The following is a 14,978-nucleotide window of genomic DNA, read 5'->3' as shown; positions in this document are numbered from 1 at the left end:
TCTTGTGCTGTTGGGAGAGGGTGTTTGCTATGACCAGTGCATTCTCTTGGTAGAGCTCTATTAGCCTTTACCCTGCTTCATTCTGTACTTCAAGACCAAATTTGCCTGTTACTCCAGGTATCTCTTGACTTCCTACTTTTGCATTCCAGTCCCCTAAAATGAAAAGGACATCTTTTTTGGGTGTGAATTCTAGAAGTTCTTGTAGGTCTTCATAGAACCATTTAATTTCAGCATCTTCAGCATTACTGGTTGGGGCATAGACTTGGATTACTCTGATATTGAATGGTTTGCCTTGGAAACAAACAGAGATCATTCTTTAGTTTTTGAGATTGCATCCCAGTACTGCATTTCGGACTCTTGTTGACTATGATGGCTACTCCATTTCTTTTAAGGGATTCTTGCCCACAGTAGTAGATATAATAGTCATCTGAGTTAAATTCACCCATTCCACTCCATTTTAGTTCGCTGATTCCTAAAATGTCGATGTTCACTCTTGCCATCTCCTGTTTGACCACTTCCAATTTGCCTTGATTCATGGACCTAACATTCCAGGTTCCTGTGCAATATTGCTCTTTACAGCATCAGACCTTGCTTCCATCACCAGTCATATCCACAATTGGGTGTTCTTTTTGCTCTGGCTCCATCTCTTCATTCTTTCTGGAGTTATTTCTCCACTGATCTCCAGTAGCATATTGGGCACCTATGCACCTGGGGAATTCATCTTTCAGTGTCCTATTTTTTTTGCTTTTTCATATTGTTCATGGGGTTCTCAAGCCAGGAATATAGACCACCTGACCTGCTTCTTGAGAAATCTATATGCAGGTCAGGAAGCAACAGTTAGAACTGGGCATGGAACAGCAGACTGGTTCCCAATAGGGAAAGGAATACGTCAAGGCTGTATATTGCCACCCTGCTTATTTAACTTATATGCAGAGTCCATCATGAGAAATGCTAGGCTTGATGAAGCGCAATCTGGAATCAAGATTGCTGGGAGAAATATCAATAACCTCAGATACGCAGATGACACCACTCTCTGGCAGAAAGTGAAGAAGAACTAAAGAGCCTCTTGATGAAAGTGAAAGAGGAGAGTGAAAAAGTTGGCTTAAAGCTCAACATTCAGAAAACTAAGATCATGGCATCGCGTCCCATCACTTGATGGCAAATAGATTGAGAAACAGTGGAAATAGTGGCAGACTTCATTTTTGGGGGCTCGAAAATCACTGCAGATGGTGACTGCAGCCATGAAATAAAAAGATGCTTACTCTTTGGAAGAAAAATTATGACCAACCTAGACAGTATATTAAAAAGCAGAGACATTACTTTGCCAACAAAGATCCATCTAGCCAGGGCTATGGTTTTTCCAGTAGTCATGTATGGATGAGAGAGTTGGACTATAAAGAAAGCTGAGCTCCAAAGAATTGATGCTTTCGAACTGTGGTGTGGGAGAAGACTCTTGAGAGTCCCTTGGACTGCAAGGAGATCCAACCAGTCCATCCTAAAGGAGATCAGTCCTGAATATTCATTGGGAGGACTAATGTTGAAGCTGACACTCCAATACTTTGGCCACCTGATGTGAAGAGCTGACTCATTGGAAAGGACCCTGATGCTGGGAAAGATTGAAGGCGGGAGGAGAAGGGGACAACAGAGGATGAAGTGGTTGGATGGCATCACCGACTCAATGGGCACAAGTTTGAGTAAACTCTGGGAGCTGGAGATGGACAAGGAGGCCTGGTGTGCTGCAGTCCATGGGGTCACAAAGAGTTGAACACGACTGAGCGGCTGAACTGAACTGATGCCATATCTTGGGTTTCCTAGGTGGCACTAGTGGTAAAGAACTCGCCTGCCAATGCAGGAGTTGAAAGAGACACAGGTTCAATCCCTGGGTCGGGAAGATCCCCTGGAGGAAGGCATGGTAACACACTCCAGTATTCCTGCCTGGAGAATCCCATGGACAGAGGAACGTGGTGGGCTATAGTCCATAAGGTTGCAAAGAGTCAGACATGACTTAAGCAACTTAGCAGGCAAGCACATGCCACATCTTGCCTTTCTAGGAATGAAGGAAACTCAGCGGAAAACAGAGATAGGAGAGAGATACAGATTGCCACTTGAGCTCATTTCTGTCCACACTTGATCTTTTCAGACACTTGAGTGATCCCGTTTCCTTTGGGATAGTTTGCTGTTCTTTGCATCCATGAATGTAAATGGTCAAAGTGAAAGTGCAAGTCGCCTAGTCGTGTCCACCTCTTTGTGACCCCATCGACTATACATACAGTCCATGGAATTCTCCAGGCCAGAATACTGGAGTGGGTAACCTTTCCCTTCTCCAGGGGCTCTTCCCAACCCAGGAATTGAAACAAGGTTTTCCTTACTGTAGGCGGATTCTTCACCAGCTGAGCCACAAGGGAATCCCAAGAATGCTGAAAGTCCAGTCTATTCCCATGGCTTGAATGGTCTGTTCCCTGATGACCTCCCCATCTCTTCTCGGGCCACATTCCCCTTTGTTCTCTCTACATGACAGGTTTTGGGAACTTCTGTCAGTTCTGAGAAAAAGCCACGCTCTTTTCTACCCAAGAGACTTTGTTCTTACTGTTTCCTTTCCTCCAGAGTTCTCCAGGGCTCTTTCTCCACTTTCAGATCTCAAGTTCAGCACCGTCTCCACAGAGGCTTTCCTCACTGTCCAGTACAGACAAAACACACAGCCCATGTGCTCACTCACTGGCCTGTGAGTTCCCTGAGGGCAGTGGCCTCACGTGACTTGTTTAGCATGGTTATCACAATGCCTGGCACACAGTAAGTGTTACTGAAATATTGGTGGGCCAGTTCCTTGACTTGTTCTGCTTTCCCTGCTGCCTAGAACTCCCCTTCCTTATTGCTTTGCATAATTGACATCTTTTGTAAAGTGTATTTTATTTTATTATTATAAATATTTATTTATTTGGCTGCACCCAGTCTTAGTAGCTGCATGCAGGATTTTTAGTTGCAGTATGGGGGATCTGGTTCCCTGACCAGGGATGGAACTCAGGTCCCCCTGCACTGGAAGTGTGGAAACTTAGCCACTGGACTACTAGGGAAGTTCCATAATTGACTTCTTATTTTAGTCTTACCTCAAATATCATCTTCTTCGAAAGCCTTCCCTGATCATAGACACTAGAAAAGACGTCCCCTTATCACAATCCTCTGTCACATCACTCTGTTTTTATTCTTCATTAAACTTATACCCTAAGATTATTTTTTTAAATCTTTCATTTATTAACTTACTCATTTTCATTCTCCAACTAGAACATAAGCACCATGAGGGCAGAGGTTGTGTTTGTCCCATTCAAAGCTTCATTCCCAGCACCTTCGGCAGTGCCAGGCTCACAAACTCCCAATAAATATATTTTAACTGACTGAATGAATGAATGAAAGCCACGCACTACAGTTGGCAGTCATCTTCACAACAACCTTATAAAGTAAACACTATCCCACTGTTAGTCTCATAGAGAAGAAAACTAAGTCTTACAGAGGCAATGCAATTTGCCCAAGGTCGCATTATCAGTTATTTGAGAAGCTGGAATTCAAATCCAGATGTGTGTGTTTTGCAGAAGACAATTCATCCTCTACCACTTAAAATGTCTGTTTTATTATTCACAATGTGAGTCTGGAGATCAAATGGGATTCCTAATTCTCCCACCTCCCCCCTTGCCCATGGACCTTACCCTCCTCAGGAAGAACCGCTGGGCAGCTGCCACTCTGCACCATCAGGCGCATGGGGTAGGGCCTGCCTTGGGGGCTCACCACGTACCAGGAAGCAGCGGAGTGCACGTTATTTGTGGGTTTTCTACTCTAAAAGAGACAGCCAGGAAGTGGCTGGCCTGACTCACTCCAGGACCTTTCCCCCAAATTCACAAATCTGATCAGGCTTTCTTCCCAAAGGGCAAGTGTCAGGGGTGGGGAGGGTATGAGGGGTCTGGAGAGAAAGGCAGAACTATTTTCCTAATACTTCCAAGAGAACCAAAGTTTCTGTTTAACACAGAGAGAGGGAGAATAATTGCCCTTCTCCAGCCCTCTGAAGAGACTTAGCACGCACAGCCCTCTGTTATAAAAGAAAAACCTCCAACTTACAATGGAAGTTGGAGATGGGGTGAGGGGTGGAGGTGAATGGGGTGGGTAGGAATATTATCTAGCAAGAATACACAGAAGAACTGTAGAAAAAAGATCTTTACAACCCAGATAATCATGATGGTGTGATCACTCACCTAGAGCCAGACATACTGGAATGTGAAGTCAAGTGGGCCTTAGGAAGCATCACTATGAACAAAGCTAGTGGAGGTGATGGAATACCAGTTGAGCTATTTCAAATCCTAAAAGATAATGCTGTGAACATGCTGCACTCAATATGCCAGCAAATTTGGAAACCTCAGCATCGGCCATAGGACTGGAAAAGGTCAGTTTTCATTCCAATCCCTAAGAAAGATGATGACAAAGAATGCTCAAACTACCTCACTATTACACTCATCTCACACACTAGTAAAGTAATGCTCAAAATTCTCCAAGCCAGGCTTCAGCAATACATGAACTGTGAACTTCCAGATGTTCAAGCTGGTTTTAGAAAAGGCAGAGGAACCAGAGATCAAATTGCCAACATCTGCTGGATCATTGAAAAACCAAGAGAGTTCCACAAAAACATTTACTTCTGCTTTATTGACTATGCCAAAGACTTTGACTGTGTGGGTCACAATAAACTCTGGAAAATTCTGAAAGAAATGGGAATATTAGACCACCTGACCTGCCTCTTGAGAAATCCATATGCAGATCAGGAAGCAACAGTTAGAACTGGACATGGAACAACAGACTTGTTCCAAATAAGGAAAGGAGTATGTGAAGGCTGTATATTGTCACCCTGCTTATTTAACTTATATGCAGAGTACATCATGAGAAACACTGGGCTGGAAGAAGCACAAGCTGAAATCAAGATTACCGGGAGAAATATCAATAACCTCAGATAGGGAGATAACACCACCCTAATGACAGAAAGTGAAGAAGAACTAAAGAGCCTCTTGATGAAAGTGAAAGAGAAGAGTGAAAAAGTTGGCTTAAAGCTCAACATTCAGAAAACTAAGATCATGGCATCTTGCCCCCTCACTTCATGGCAAATAGATGGGGAAACAGTGGAAACAGTTGCAGACTTTATTTTTTGAGGCTCCAAAATCATTGCAGATGGTGACTGCAGCCATGAAATTAAAAGATGCCTGCTCCTTGGAAGAAAAGTTATGACCAACCTAGACAGCATATTAAAAAGCAGAGACATTACTTTGTCAACAAAGGTCCGTCTAGTCAAAGCTATGGTTTTTCCAGTAGTCACGTATGGATGTGAGAGTTGGACTATAAAGAAACCTGAGTGCTGAAGAATTGATGCTTTTGAACTGTGGTGTTGAAGAAGACTCTTGAGAGTCCCTTGGACTGCAAGGAGATCCAACCAGTCCATTCTAAAGGAGATCAGTCCTGAGTGTTTATTGGAAGGACTGATGTTGAAGCTGAAAGTCCAGTATTTTGGCCACCTGATGAGAAGAGCTGACTCATTTGAAAAGACCCTGATGCTGGGAAGGATTGAAGGCTGGAGGAGAAGGTGACAACAGAGGATGAGATGGTTGGATGGCATCACCAACTCAATGGACATGATTTTGGGTAACCTCTGTGAGTTGGTGATGGACAGGGTGGCCTGGTGTGCTGCAGCCCATGAGGTCACAAAGAGTTGGACACGACTGAGTGACTGAACTGAACTAACAGTATCAAGGCTCTGGAGAAGGAAGTGGCAACCCATTCCAGTATTCCTGCCTGGAGAATCCCATGGACAGAGGAGCCTGGCGGGCTATGGTCCATGGGGTCGCAAAGAGTCAGACATGATTGAATGACTGAGCACATCAAGGCTCAGCTCAGCCAGCTAATGGAACAGTGTGTGTGCGTACGTGTGCATATGTGTGTTAAGTTGTTTCAGTTGTGTCTGACTCTTTTGCAACCCCATGGACTGTAGCCCTTCAGACTCCTCTGTCCATGGGATTCTTTAGGCAATAATTACTGGAGTGGGTTGTTGTTCCCTTCTCCAGGGGATCTTCCTGACCCAGGAATCAAACCCACATTTCTTATGTCTCCTGCATTGGCAAGTGAGTTCTTTACCACTAGCACCACCTGGGAAGCCCAATATAACCATATCACTTCTAAAAATGGGCTCAGCACCTCTGTACTACCTTTTGAGTCAAGTTGAAACCTCTCCTCTGGACAAGACTTTTCACCACTGGCTCCTCTGTAGTCTTACCTGCTCCTCTGGCACCTCCACAGCCAATACCCCTGGAGAAGCCATTGTGAACATCTTATAATTCTTCACCTCTCTGGGTTTTTGTAAACGTTATTTTTTTCCTCTACATGGCTGCTTCCTATTCTATATATCCTATATGCTTTCAAGATTAGGTGACTGACCATGAGCAGTTTGAAGGCAGAATAAGTTGTACTCATCTCTGAATCCTTGGACCTCTTCGAGTGCCTACCTTCAATGAGCATTGAAGTGTCAGCTCAAAGGCAACCTTTCTAGAATCTTTCCTGCTGCCCCTAGTTGGTGCTGGGAGGTCTCCTTCTTGCTGTTAAAGCACTTCAGCATATTTCTATTTATTCTTTGAATGCTATACTTTAAGTGTTGTTTTTCTTCTTTTTTAAAATTTATTTTTAATTGCAGGATAATTGCTTTACAATGTTATGTTGGTTTCTGCTATACGACAACTTGAATTAGCTCTGCGTATATTCATATCACCCCCGTTTTAAGCCTCCCTCCCATGCCCCCTGTCCCACTCCTCTAGGTCATCACAGGTCTTCCCACTAGCTATCTGTTCTACACAAGGTACTGAATATATGTCAATGTTCCTCTCTTAATTCATCCCACCCTCTCTTTCCTCTGCTATGTGTAAATCCATTCTCTATGTCTGTCTTGTTTTTTCTTTTTTTTTGGGTGAAAGGGGTTTGACTGGTACAGCACTGCACCCCAGTTAAGCCATGGTACCTAGCACATAGTAGGTGCTCGATAAGTTAAATTTGAATGCAATGTCTTCTGAATCTCCAACATGGAAATCTCCGTGCTAGGCACTATTAGAGGGACATAAGGTTGTGTCTCTGATCCTGGGGGGAGAAAGAGACATGAAATGTTCACATATATGTTGTCCAAGGTACCATGAGATAATTTGAAGATAATGCTATAGAAAATTTAAAAAAGGAACACGTTTCTGACTTGTTTATGGTAAAAATTATTACACACCCTCCTTTCTAACTGGAACTGAACACATCTGTTGACTACTTTCTTAATGAGCTTAGAAGTATCTTTTGTGTGTCCAGTGTGAAAGTAGGTGGGTCACAAATACTAAAGCAAGAAAATAATGCCCAGGTGACAGGTGTGGAAGGGCCTCTGGTTTTGAGTTCAACAGCATCTGAGAAATTTGACTTGGAGTCAAGGGTTGGGGTTACCCTTGAGATACAGTGGGCTTTCGATTTTATGCTGAACGGAAGCAGAGGGTGAGTCCAGGAAACAGTTGAGTGAAAGAGGTAGCCAAAATGGGTGCTTCCCACGTTGCTTCGTTAGCCTCTGGGGCCAGGTCCACTGTCTGCTCCCAGGGCCTCCAGGGCTGCTGGGCACCTCCTTGAGAGGAAGAGAAATGAAATACTCAGGAGTGCTGGAATGGGGGAGCAAGAGATCATCCAAACCAGCAAACGGGATAGCCAAATTATCTTCTTTCCTGTTGGAAGCGTTTGGTCTAACTTCTGATTTGTGCCTAAGAATTATCTGTCCAAAGCTTCATTACAGGAGCGTGTTGACACCGCACCGTCCTACAGGATAAGGATCTTGCACCCGAGCGTTGTGAATACTGTAGGACAACAGAACACAAAGGTGAAGTGGGCTGGATATAATCCATTCTACTTCTCTGTGAGGGTCCCTGACTCTGTTTCTGATCCTAGGTGGCCTTAAAAAATCCAAAATAGGATTTTCCAGTATTCTATAAGATAGGGCATGGAAGAGCATGTTTGTTGTAGGGTTTAAATATAAAGGAGATAAGGGCTGGGAAGTGCCTCCTTGGTCAATATATAAATTAGGCCAGACTGACATCTCATTTTCTTCTTTTTCTTCTTTTTTTAAGTAATCAGAGAGGAAGTAGTGGAAGAGGAGAATATTGAACAAATATTTTGGCTGGTCCAAATGCACCAGTCCCTTGTTCTCTTTCAAATTCATAATTTTCATTGCATCATTCATTTGGAATTAATCATGGTTTTGTGAGGTTTTAGAAACAGTTCCCTATTGCTTTTTTATTATTTAACTTTCCACATCTGTGTCTTTGGTACTCTCGGATGTTAGCCACCAGAGGAAAGAAGCTATGTCTTTTTGAAATTCGAGCCCCTTAAGCATCCAGCATATAGTAGGTGCGTTAATAAATGCCCATAGTAGGTGCGTTAATAAATGCTTGTTAAAGAGTTAGGTGCTTAAGAGAAAAGTGAAGAGGAAATAATACGTCTCTCATGATGAGAGCAAATATATCTCAACTTATTTCAGATATGAATCAGCTACTCAGCAAAAAATGCTTCTGTCTGCTCACCAGGTATAGAGAAATGCTTTGGCTGAGATTGAGAAACTGTCTCCAGAGGATAATAAAGTGGGAGGAGATCTGAAGACTCAGAGCCACGACGAGGGGGCGGAGTCACAGAGAGTTGGAGAGTTTCTGTCCAATCGCGAGTCCTGCCCAGTTACTGAAGCCCGCCAGCCGAAGCAGCCGCGTTTCGCCTTAGGTGCTTCTGCCCAGGAAAAGCTGCAGATTCCAGGGCCGACTCCAGCAATGGCCTTTGCAAATCTACGGAAAGTGCTTATCAGTGATAGCCTGGACCCTTGCTGCCGGAAGATCCTGCAAGATGGAGGGCTGCAGGTGGTGGAGAAGCAGAGCCTGAGCAAAGAGGAGCTGATAGCGGAGCTGCAGGTTAGGCGAGCGTGAGAAAGACAGGGGCTGTGTGGCATCCTCCGTGGACAGAGGTTGACACACTCGGCCCAGCGCGCCCCACCCTCACGTCCCTCCTGGTTTCAGTCTTGGGGGTCTCCGGAGTTTGGGGGCTGGGGAAGGTGGAGGGAGAAGGAGGGGGGAACCAACGTCTGCAAGCTACAGGATGCAAACTTTCCGTTCAGTTTGCAACCGCGTGTTTCACGTTGGAACGTCTCCCGCCAACACTGCAAAGTGCAGGCTGCCCGCGGGATGCCAGCGCGGTTCCCCACGGCCTTTGCGCGCAGTGCCCCTGGCAGCCTGGCGCCGTCTCTCCCGCCTCGCGCGGGGGTGCCGGGGGGAGGGGCGCCAATGTGGCTTTCCTTCTTGGAACTCAGGGACCGGCGAACCTTCCCTGGCCGGCCCGGCCCCGGCTCGCCCAGCCAAGTCCTGCCTTCCCTGGGGGACGCTGGCGGAGTCCAGCCTGTCCCGTGGCTGCTCCAGCCAGCTCCCCCAGAAGCCGCAGGGAAAGCGGCCGGGCTGGGGCAGCAAACGCCATACCCGCCTTTAGTATGATGCAAGACTACTGAGAGTTTTCACCGCCCCTCGGCCTCTTGGGAGCGCTCGGAGGAAAGAGGGGCGGGTGATGGGGGGCGCCAGAGATCCCCGCGCCGGCCGCACGGCCGTGACCGCTGTCTCCGCCAGCGGTTTCGGCGATGGCCTCACCTTTGGCCTCGGCGCGGCAAGGTATGGCCAGATCCGTGGAGAATCCGCTCCCAAACGCTCCCAGGAGACGTGTATTTCTTAGCAAATCTTTCTAAGGAGCATATCACCGCTTGTCGTGTTATATAATTAGTGCCGTCTACTTCGGATCTTTCTTTATCTTGTTTGTAAAATCCCTGCGAGATTTGGTAACCTCGTCTAGGCTTATGACATTTATTTTGGGAACTCTTCACTCCCGTTACCGCACTTCTTACGTCTGGAGTGCATCCAGCGCCCAGGTGTCTCCACCCCACCCGTCCAGCAGTATTCTCCCTTGTCCCCCAACTCCCACACCCGGCATTGTAGCCTCCTACCAATTTCAGCCAGACTCAGCGCGGATCCACCCCTCCATCCTTCACTGCTCCGAGAGTCCCTTAAATCAAACCACAGAGCTGGTAGCTGTTGCTCTAGCGGTGAGGCAATCATACGGTCTTCCTAACTGCCTTTGTATCTCCCGCTGGGTTTCTCCTTGGAACCCTTGTCGGCTCTTGCCCCAAAGTACTGTATCCAGCCCCTTTCTTGTACTGAGAAGTTTCTGGCTGGTTCCTATCTTCCAGAAGCTTGTCAGCAGGTTAGGGAGCCTGGTTAACAGACTGTGAAGCTAGTGACCAGATAACACAGTACTTGAGTGCTAAATGAGACCATCAGGAGCCTAAGCCCCTGCCTGCTCCACCTCTGCTCAGGGACAGAAGAGGGTGATCAGCCTTGACTTGGTGGGGGCCAAGGACCCAGGAGCTGATCCTTGGAGCACCCTCGGAGTGAATGGAAGACAGGCGCTTCACTTGTCACCTCCCCTTTTGTGCGGATGGTAGCAGTGGCTTTGGCTCTGGGCAATGGCTAGTAGGCAGTGTAGTGGTCTCTAGATCCTCACCTCCACCAGACCACCTGGCTGGGAAGTGTGGATGGGAGTCAGGGGCTTTCCAGCTTTCTTGTGGAAATGAAAATCCTGTACCCCTGGGGTAGGGTGGGATGAGGGGGTGGTGAGTAAGAGTGGAACTGACAAGAATGGGAGCCCTTGGTCACTAGTTGCAGGGTTCAAGAATGTTGGGAGGTTGACTGGGAATCGGGGGCTGGGACCTCGAGGATGTTTTAAAGGCACTGCAAACTCCTGGCAGGAAGAGAGGTGTTTGTTGGCTACATTGTTGAGGGATTTGGGCATGCTCAGTTTTCCTGTCTGTCTTTGTAAAAAAAACACTTAAGTTTGGAATACAGGTTAGTCTCCGTGGGTCAGTGAAAGGACTCCTATCCAAGCTACCTCTTGTTATTCTGAGTGGAGAGGTATCTGGGTTAGTGGCCCCTGGCCTCCCCGGTTTAAACCTTTTTCATACCAAAAGAAGCTGGAGCAGGTTGCCAGAACCACGCCTGGCCTCCCTTCACACTCCTTGGTATTCTGGGCAGGCACGGTTGGTTCTCTCTCGCTCCGTGGTCAGGAAGTACAATCATTCCCCAGAACCATGCTTTTCAGACTTGAAGCAAGTCACAGCACATTAGTGGGTATTGAAGTCCGTTTAATGGGTCGTGATTAGCATTAAAAAGAAAAAAGTAAATATCAGAGAGCAATACAGATAGTAAGGCTAAATGTGTTTGTTACTGTGGGTCTTAGTCAAAAGTTTGGAAAAACACTGGCTTGAAATAATAAAGCTTCTTGTTGGAAACCAACAAAACTCTTACTTAGACTGTGTACCCCTCTTCTATCATCTTATACAAGTCTAATAATAAACGTTGTCTTACCACGTATCAGTGGTTTTAGACTTTGACCATAACCCACAATAGGAAATTCACTTTACACCGTAACTCAGTATACACACACATATGTGTACACGCGTACACTCAAGTTTCATGAAAGAACACCCATACTATATGTGCTGTATTCTGTTTTCTTCTGTTTCATTAAATAACAATGCTGGTCAGAATCCACTAAACGCAGGCTGGTAATGTATTTAACTTTCTGAGGTACCTTAGCATCTTTATCGCTGAATTTTAAGAAAGCAAAAGAAGGGAATAAATTTCCATGCAAGAGTCCATGTTTTGAAAGGCTCTTTTAAAATAGCACGTTTCCAGCCTTTACACTAGGATTTGATTTGCAAAGGTTACATAGCCATCTACTTAATGAGGATCACATACCTTGTGCCAAACAGTGCCTACCTGCATTCTCTGTAGCCAGGGGAACATAGTCTGGAGACTTTCTTTGGCTGCCCCTATTACATAAGTCAGTGCGTGCATGTGTCTTTAGTCGTTTGGTTGTTCAGTTGTGAGGCAGGAGGAATGCTGAAATCACCCCCAAGGCGAAGCCTGTCCTCCTTGGGAAAGGAAGCATGTGTGAACTTGAGGAACATGAATGGGTTTCCACTGCTGAGTTGGCATAGTTTGTCTGGAGCAGCCATAAATCCGGCAGAACAGGGTCCTGCTGTTTTCCAGCTCTGAGGCCGCTGAGGGCACTGGGAGTAGGAAGGAAAACCAAGTGTGGTGAATGCCTGTTCCAGCCAGCTGTCATACACGGATATAGCACACACAGAGCAGAGAACAGCGGACAGCAGAGTGGGTGTGGTATTGAGATTCCCATCACAGGAGTGCCAGAGGGGACCTTGGGATGCTGCAGAAGAAAGTTATAACCACAGCAAACTTCCTAGAGGATGTGGGCTGCAGTTTGCAGAAGTAGAGGAGAGGTGGGGAGAGCAGGGAGCCACGTCTCAGAGGGATGGCAGGGGACCTGAGAGCGGGACAGTGCCTGGGAGTGCAGACTTTCAGTAAATGTGTGCAGATTGACTGAATCCTAACTTTTTTTTGGGGGGGGGGGGTCACCACGTGTGGCTTGTGGGATCTTAGTTCCTTGACCAGGTATTGAACCTGGGCTGTTGGCAGTGGAAGTGCAGAGTCTTAACCGCTGGACCCCCAGGGAATTCCCTTGAATGAATTAACTGATGCTGTGTTTGAATGAACAGGAACAGAAGTAGCTGAGGGTATAAGAGGCCTTGCAAGCTTGTGAACTCTGGCCACAGGGATGTCCAGGTCGTGTGGGACCAGTGTCTGCTGAATGGGAGTCTGCAAAGGCAGATTCTCACTTGGGATGGGTGAGCTGTGCCTGTACATCTCAGCTGGTCTGACTGGAGGCTCTTCAGACCTCGTGGCTTCAGAGAAAGCTGGGACACACCCTTGAAGGAAACAGAGAGAGACTGTAGGATAAATCTCCCTAAGGGAGATCCTTCCACAGAGAGAGGCTCTGCTTGTTAAAAACTCCGCGCTGTTTCTGTGCTTGTCCTTGGAGTCTGCAGCGATGGGGTGGACTCCTGGGGAGTCTATATGCTCTTCTGCAGCCAGTCTGCCCTGTGGGAAGATTCCCAGGGTTTGGGGGAGGGCTGGCAGCTTTGGAGAGAGTATTCAAGGAGCATTCTATTTCAGAACCACAGACATGAAAGGGTGTGGAGTGCTGGTGAAGGGTCCTCGATGCAGCGCTCTCTGGTCTGGCAGAGCGCCAGCCAGTGAGCGTGCATGAAACATTCACACCTCCAGAGAAGTAGTTCTTCAGCCTTTTCTAAAGAATCATCCCAGTGTTGAGAAGCCCTCCAGATCTAAGTAGACTGCAGAGTAAGCTTCTTTTCTCCTCTCCCCTCCATTGGAGGGAAAAGAACCCTCTGTTCTCCCTGCATATAACTTGTCCAAACTTGTTCCTAGGCTCTGGACTTCTGCACAGTATACACAGTCTGGGCCCTTACCCTAGAAGCCAGATGCCAATAACCCCTCTTTGTCTTTGGAATCCATGTGGTGGGAAGGGAAGAGAAAAGGTTCTCATGGGATCCAGCTGGGTGCCCCACCAGGGAAATGCAGGGCAAGTTACAGGTTTCAGATCATTTGTCTATTCCCATGCTCTTGTGTTACAGGAGGAGACCAGGGGTGGGGGTGACATACCTTGGCTCAGGGACCCAGCGTGTTATTGGCAGCACAGGGCCTAGAGCCCCAGCCTCCTGGTTCCCAGCTTGCTGCTTATGCAGACACCCTTGCAGCTTGCTCATCAACCAAACCTGGGACAGCCAGCGTTGGGCAGAGTGTGCATTTGCTCTCCTGCTCCAGTTCCTGGGCCTTCTTGCTGAGTATTGGGCACAGCATCCTTATTCTGCAGAAGATAGCATCAGATGCTGGACAAGCCTAAGGATGATTGTCCCCAGGTCTAGCTTAGCCCAGGTAAAATGGCTGTGATGAATCCAAAAAGTCTGATTTTTCACATAGGTTTAGTTTTAGTCTAATATTGCCTGGTTTTCTGAGCAACTGTGAACCAGCTTAATTGTTTTCTCCCCTTTCCTCTACTGTGGTTTCTATTTTAGGAAATGTTTTTCTTTTAATAATTTGCCTTTTATTAACTTCACTTAGTCATTCAGCTGACCAACATTTATTGAGTGCCTTCTGTGTACCAGGCATAGGGGCTCACAAAGTAGAATCTGATCCCACCTCACCCCATCAGTAGCTCCATGTCTGATGAAGGAAGTGATGTCCCTTGAGCAGGGCCAGATATCGTGCCAGGGGTTGTACCTGTCCTGTCTCATTTCCTCCTCACACACCTGAGGAGGCCGAAGCTCAGAGTCTTAGCTCGTCAGGGCTGGAGCTTGGATTTGAACCCAAGCCTGACTGTTGGTGAAGGTGCATACACACGCCTTCCTTTCCTTGAATGTATCCAGCATCAGCCAGCCTACAGGAACTCCCACCTTGGACAGAGAGGCCATACAAAGACCAACTCTGTGGATCCAGGTGTTTCTTTTTCTGCCTCAGGACTGTGAAGGCCTTATTGTCCGCTCGGCCACCAAGGTGACCTCTGACATCATCAACGCGGCGGAGAAGCTGCAGGTGGTGGGCAGGGCTGGCACGGGCGTGGACAACGTGGATCTGGAGGCCGCAACCAGAAAGGGCATCCTGGTCATGAAGTAAGTTGTGGAGGTGGTGGGAGTGAGTGTGGAGACTGACCGCGTGGAGGGAGGAGATGCCTGTAGAGTCAGAAGCAGGAGGCTGCCTGCTCCAGGCTGAGAACAGATGGGGTCGGGGCAGGTCGGAGCTTACGGTTTAGTGGTTTCCCGGGTTTTTGACATGGAGGCTGTCTTGGTAATCTCAAAATGCTTCACAAACTCACCCCGCAGATGCTTGCACGCCTGCAGCCTGGCTGAGGAATCAGAAGAACCTTAGTGGATTTGTCTCAGTCTCTGCTGCGGCCCTGCCCCTCCCCCTCTGCGGTTCCGTATGGAGCCCGGT

At 47.2% G+C, this 14,978-nt stretch overlaps 1 protein-coding gene across 1 annotated transcript in view; it reads left to right on the top strand.

Annotated features, from left to right (window-relative positions):
- Positions 1-8,734: 8,734 nt before the first annotated feature.
- The window catches only part of PHGDH (phosphoglycerate dehydrogenase), a 31,339-nt gene continuing 25,095 nt past the window's right edge, over positions 8,735-14,978 (top strand). The window contains exons 1-2 of the mRNA XM_043459449.1: positions 8,735-8,984; positions 14,505-14,656. Coding sequence (XP_043315384.1) covers positions 8,847-8,984; positions 14,505-14,656 — 290 coding nt within the window. The 5' untranslated portion in view covers positions 8,735-8,846. The remainder of the gene's footprint in view (positions 8,985-14,504; positions 14,657-14,978) is intronic.

The sequence above is a fragment of the Cervus canadensis genome, chromosome 2, assembly GCF_019320065.1.
Source record: "Cervus canadensis isolate Bull #8, Minnesota chromosome 2, ASM1932006v1, whole genome shotgun sequence".
Taxonomy (NCBI): Eukaryota; Metazoa; Chordata; class Mammalia; order Artiodactyla; family Cervidae; genus Cervus; species Cervus canadensis.
Note: the sequence above shows the minus strand (reverse complement) of the source record. Positions and strands in the feature narration are given on the sequence as shown.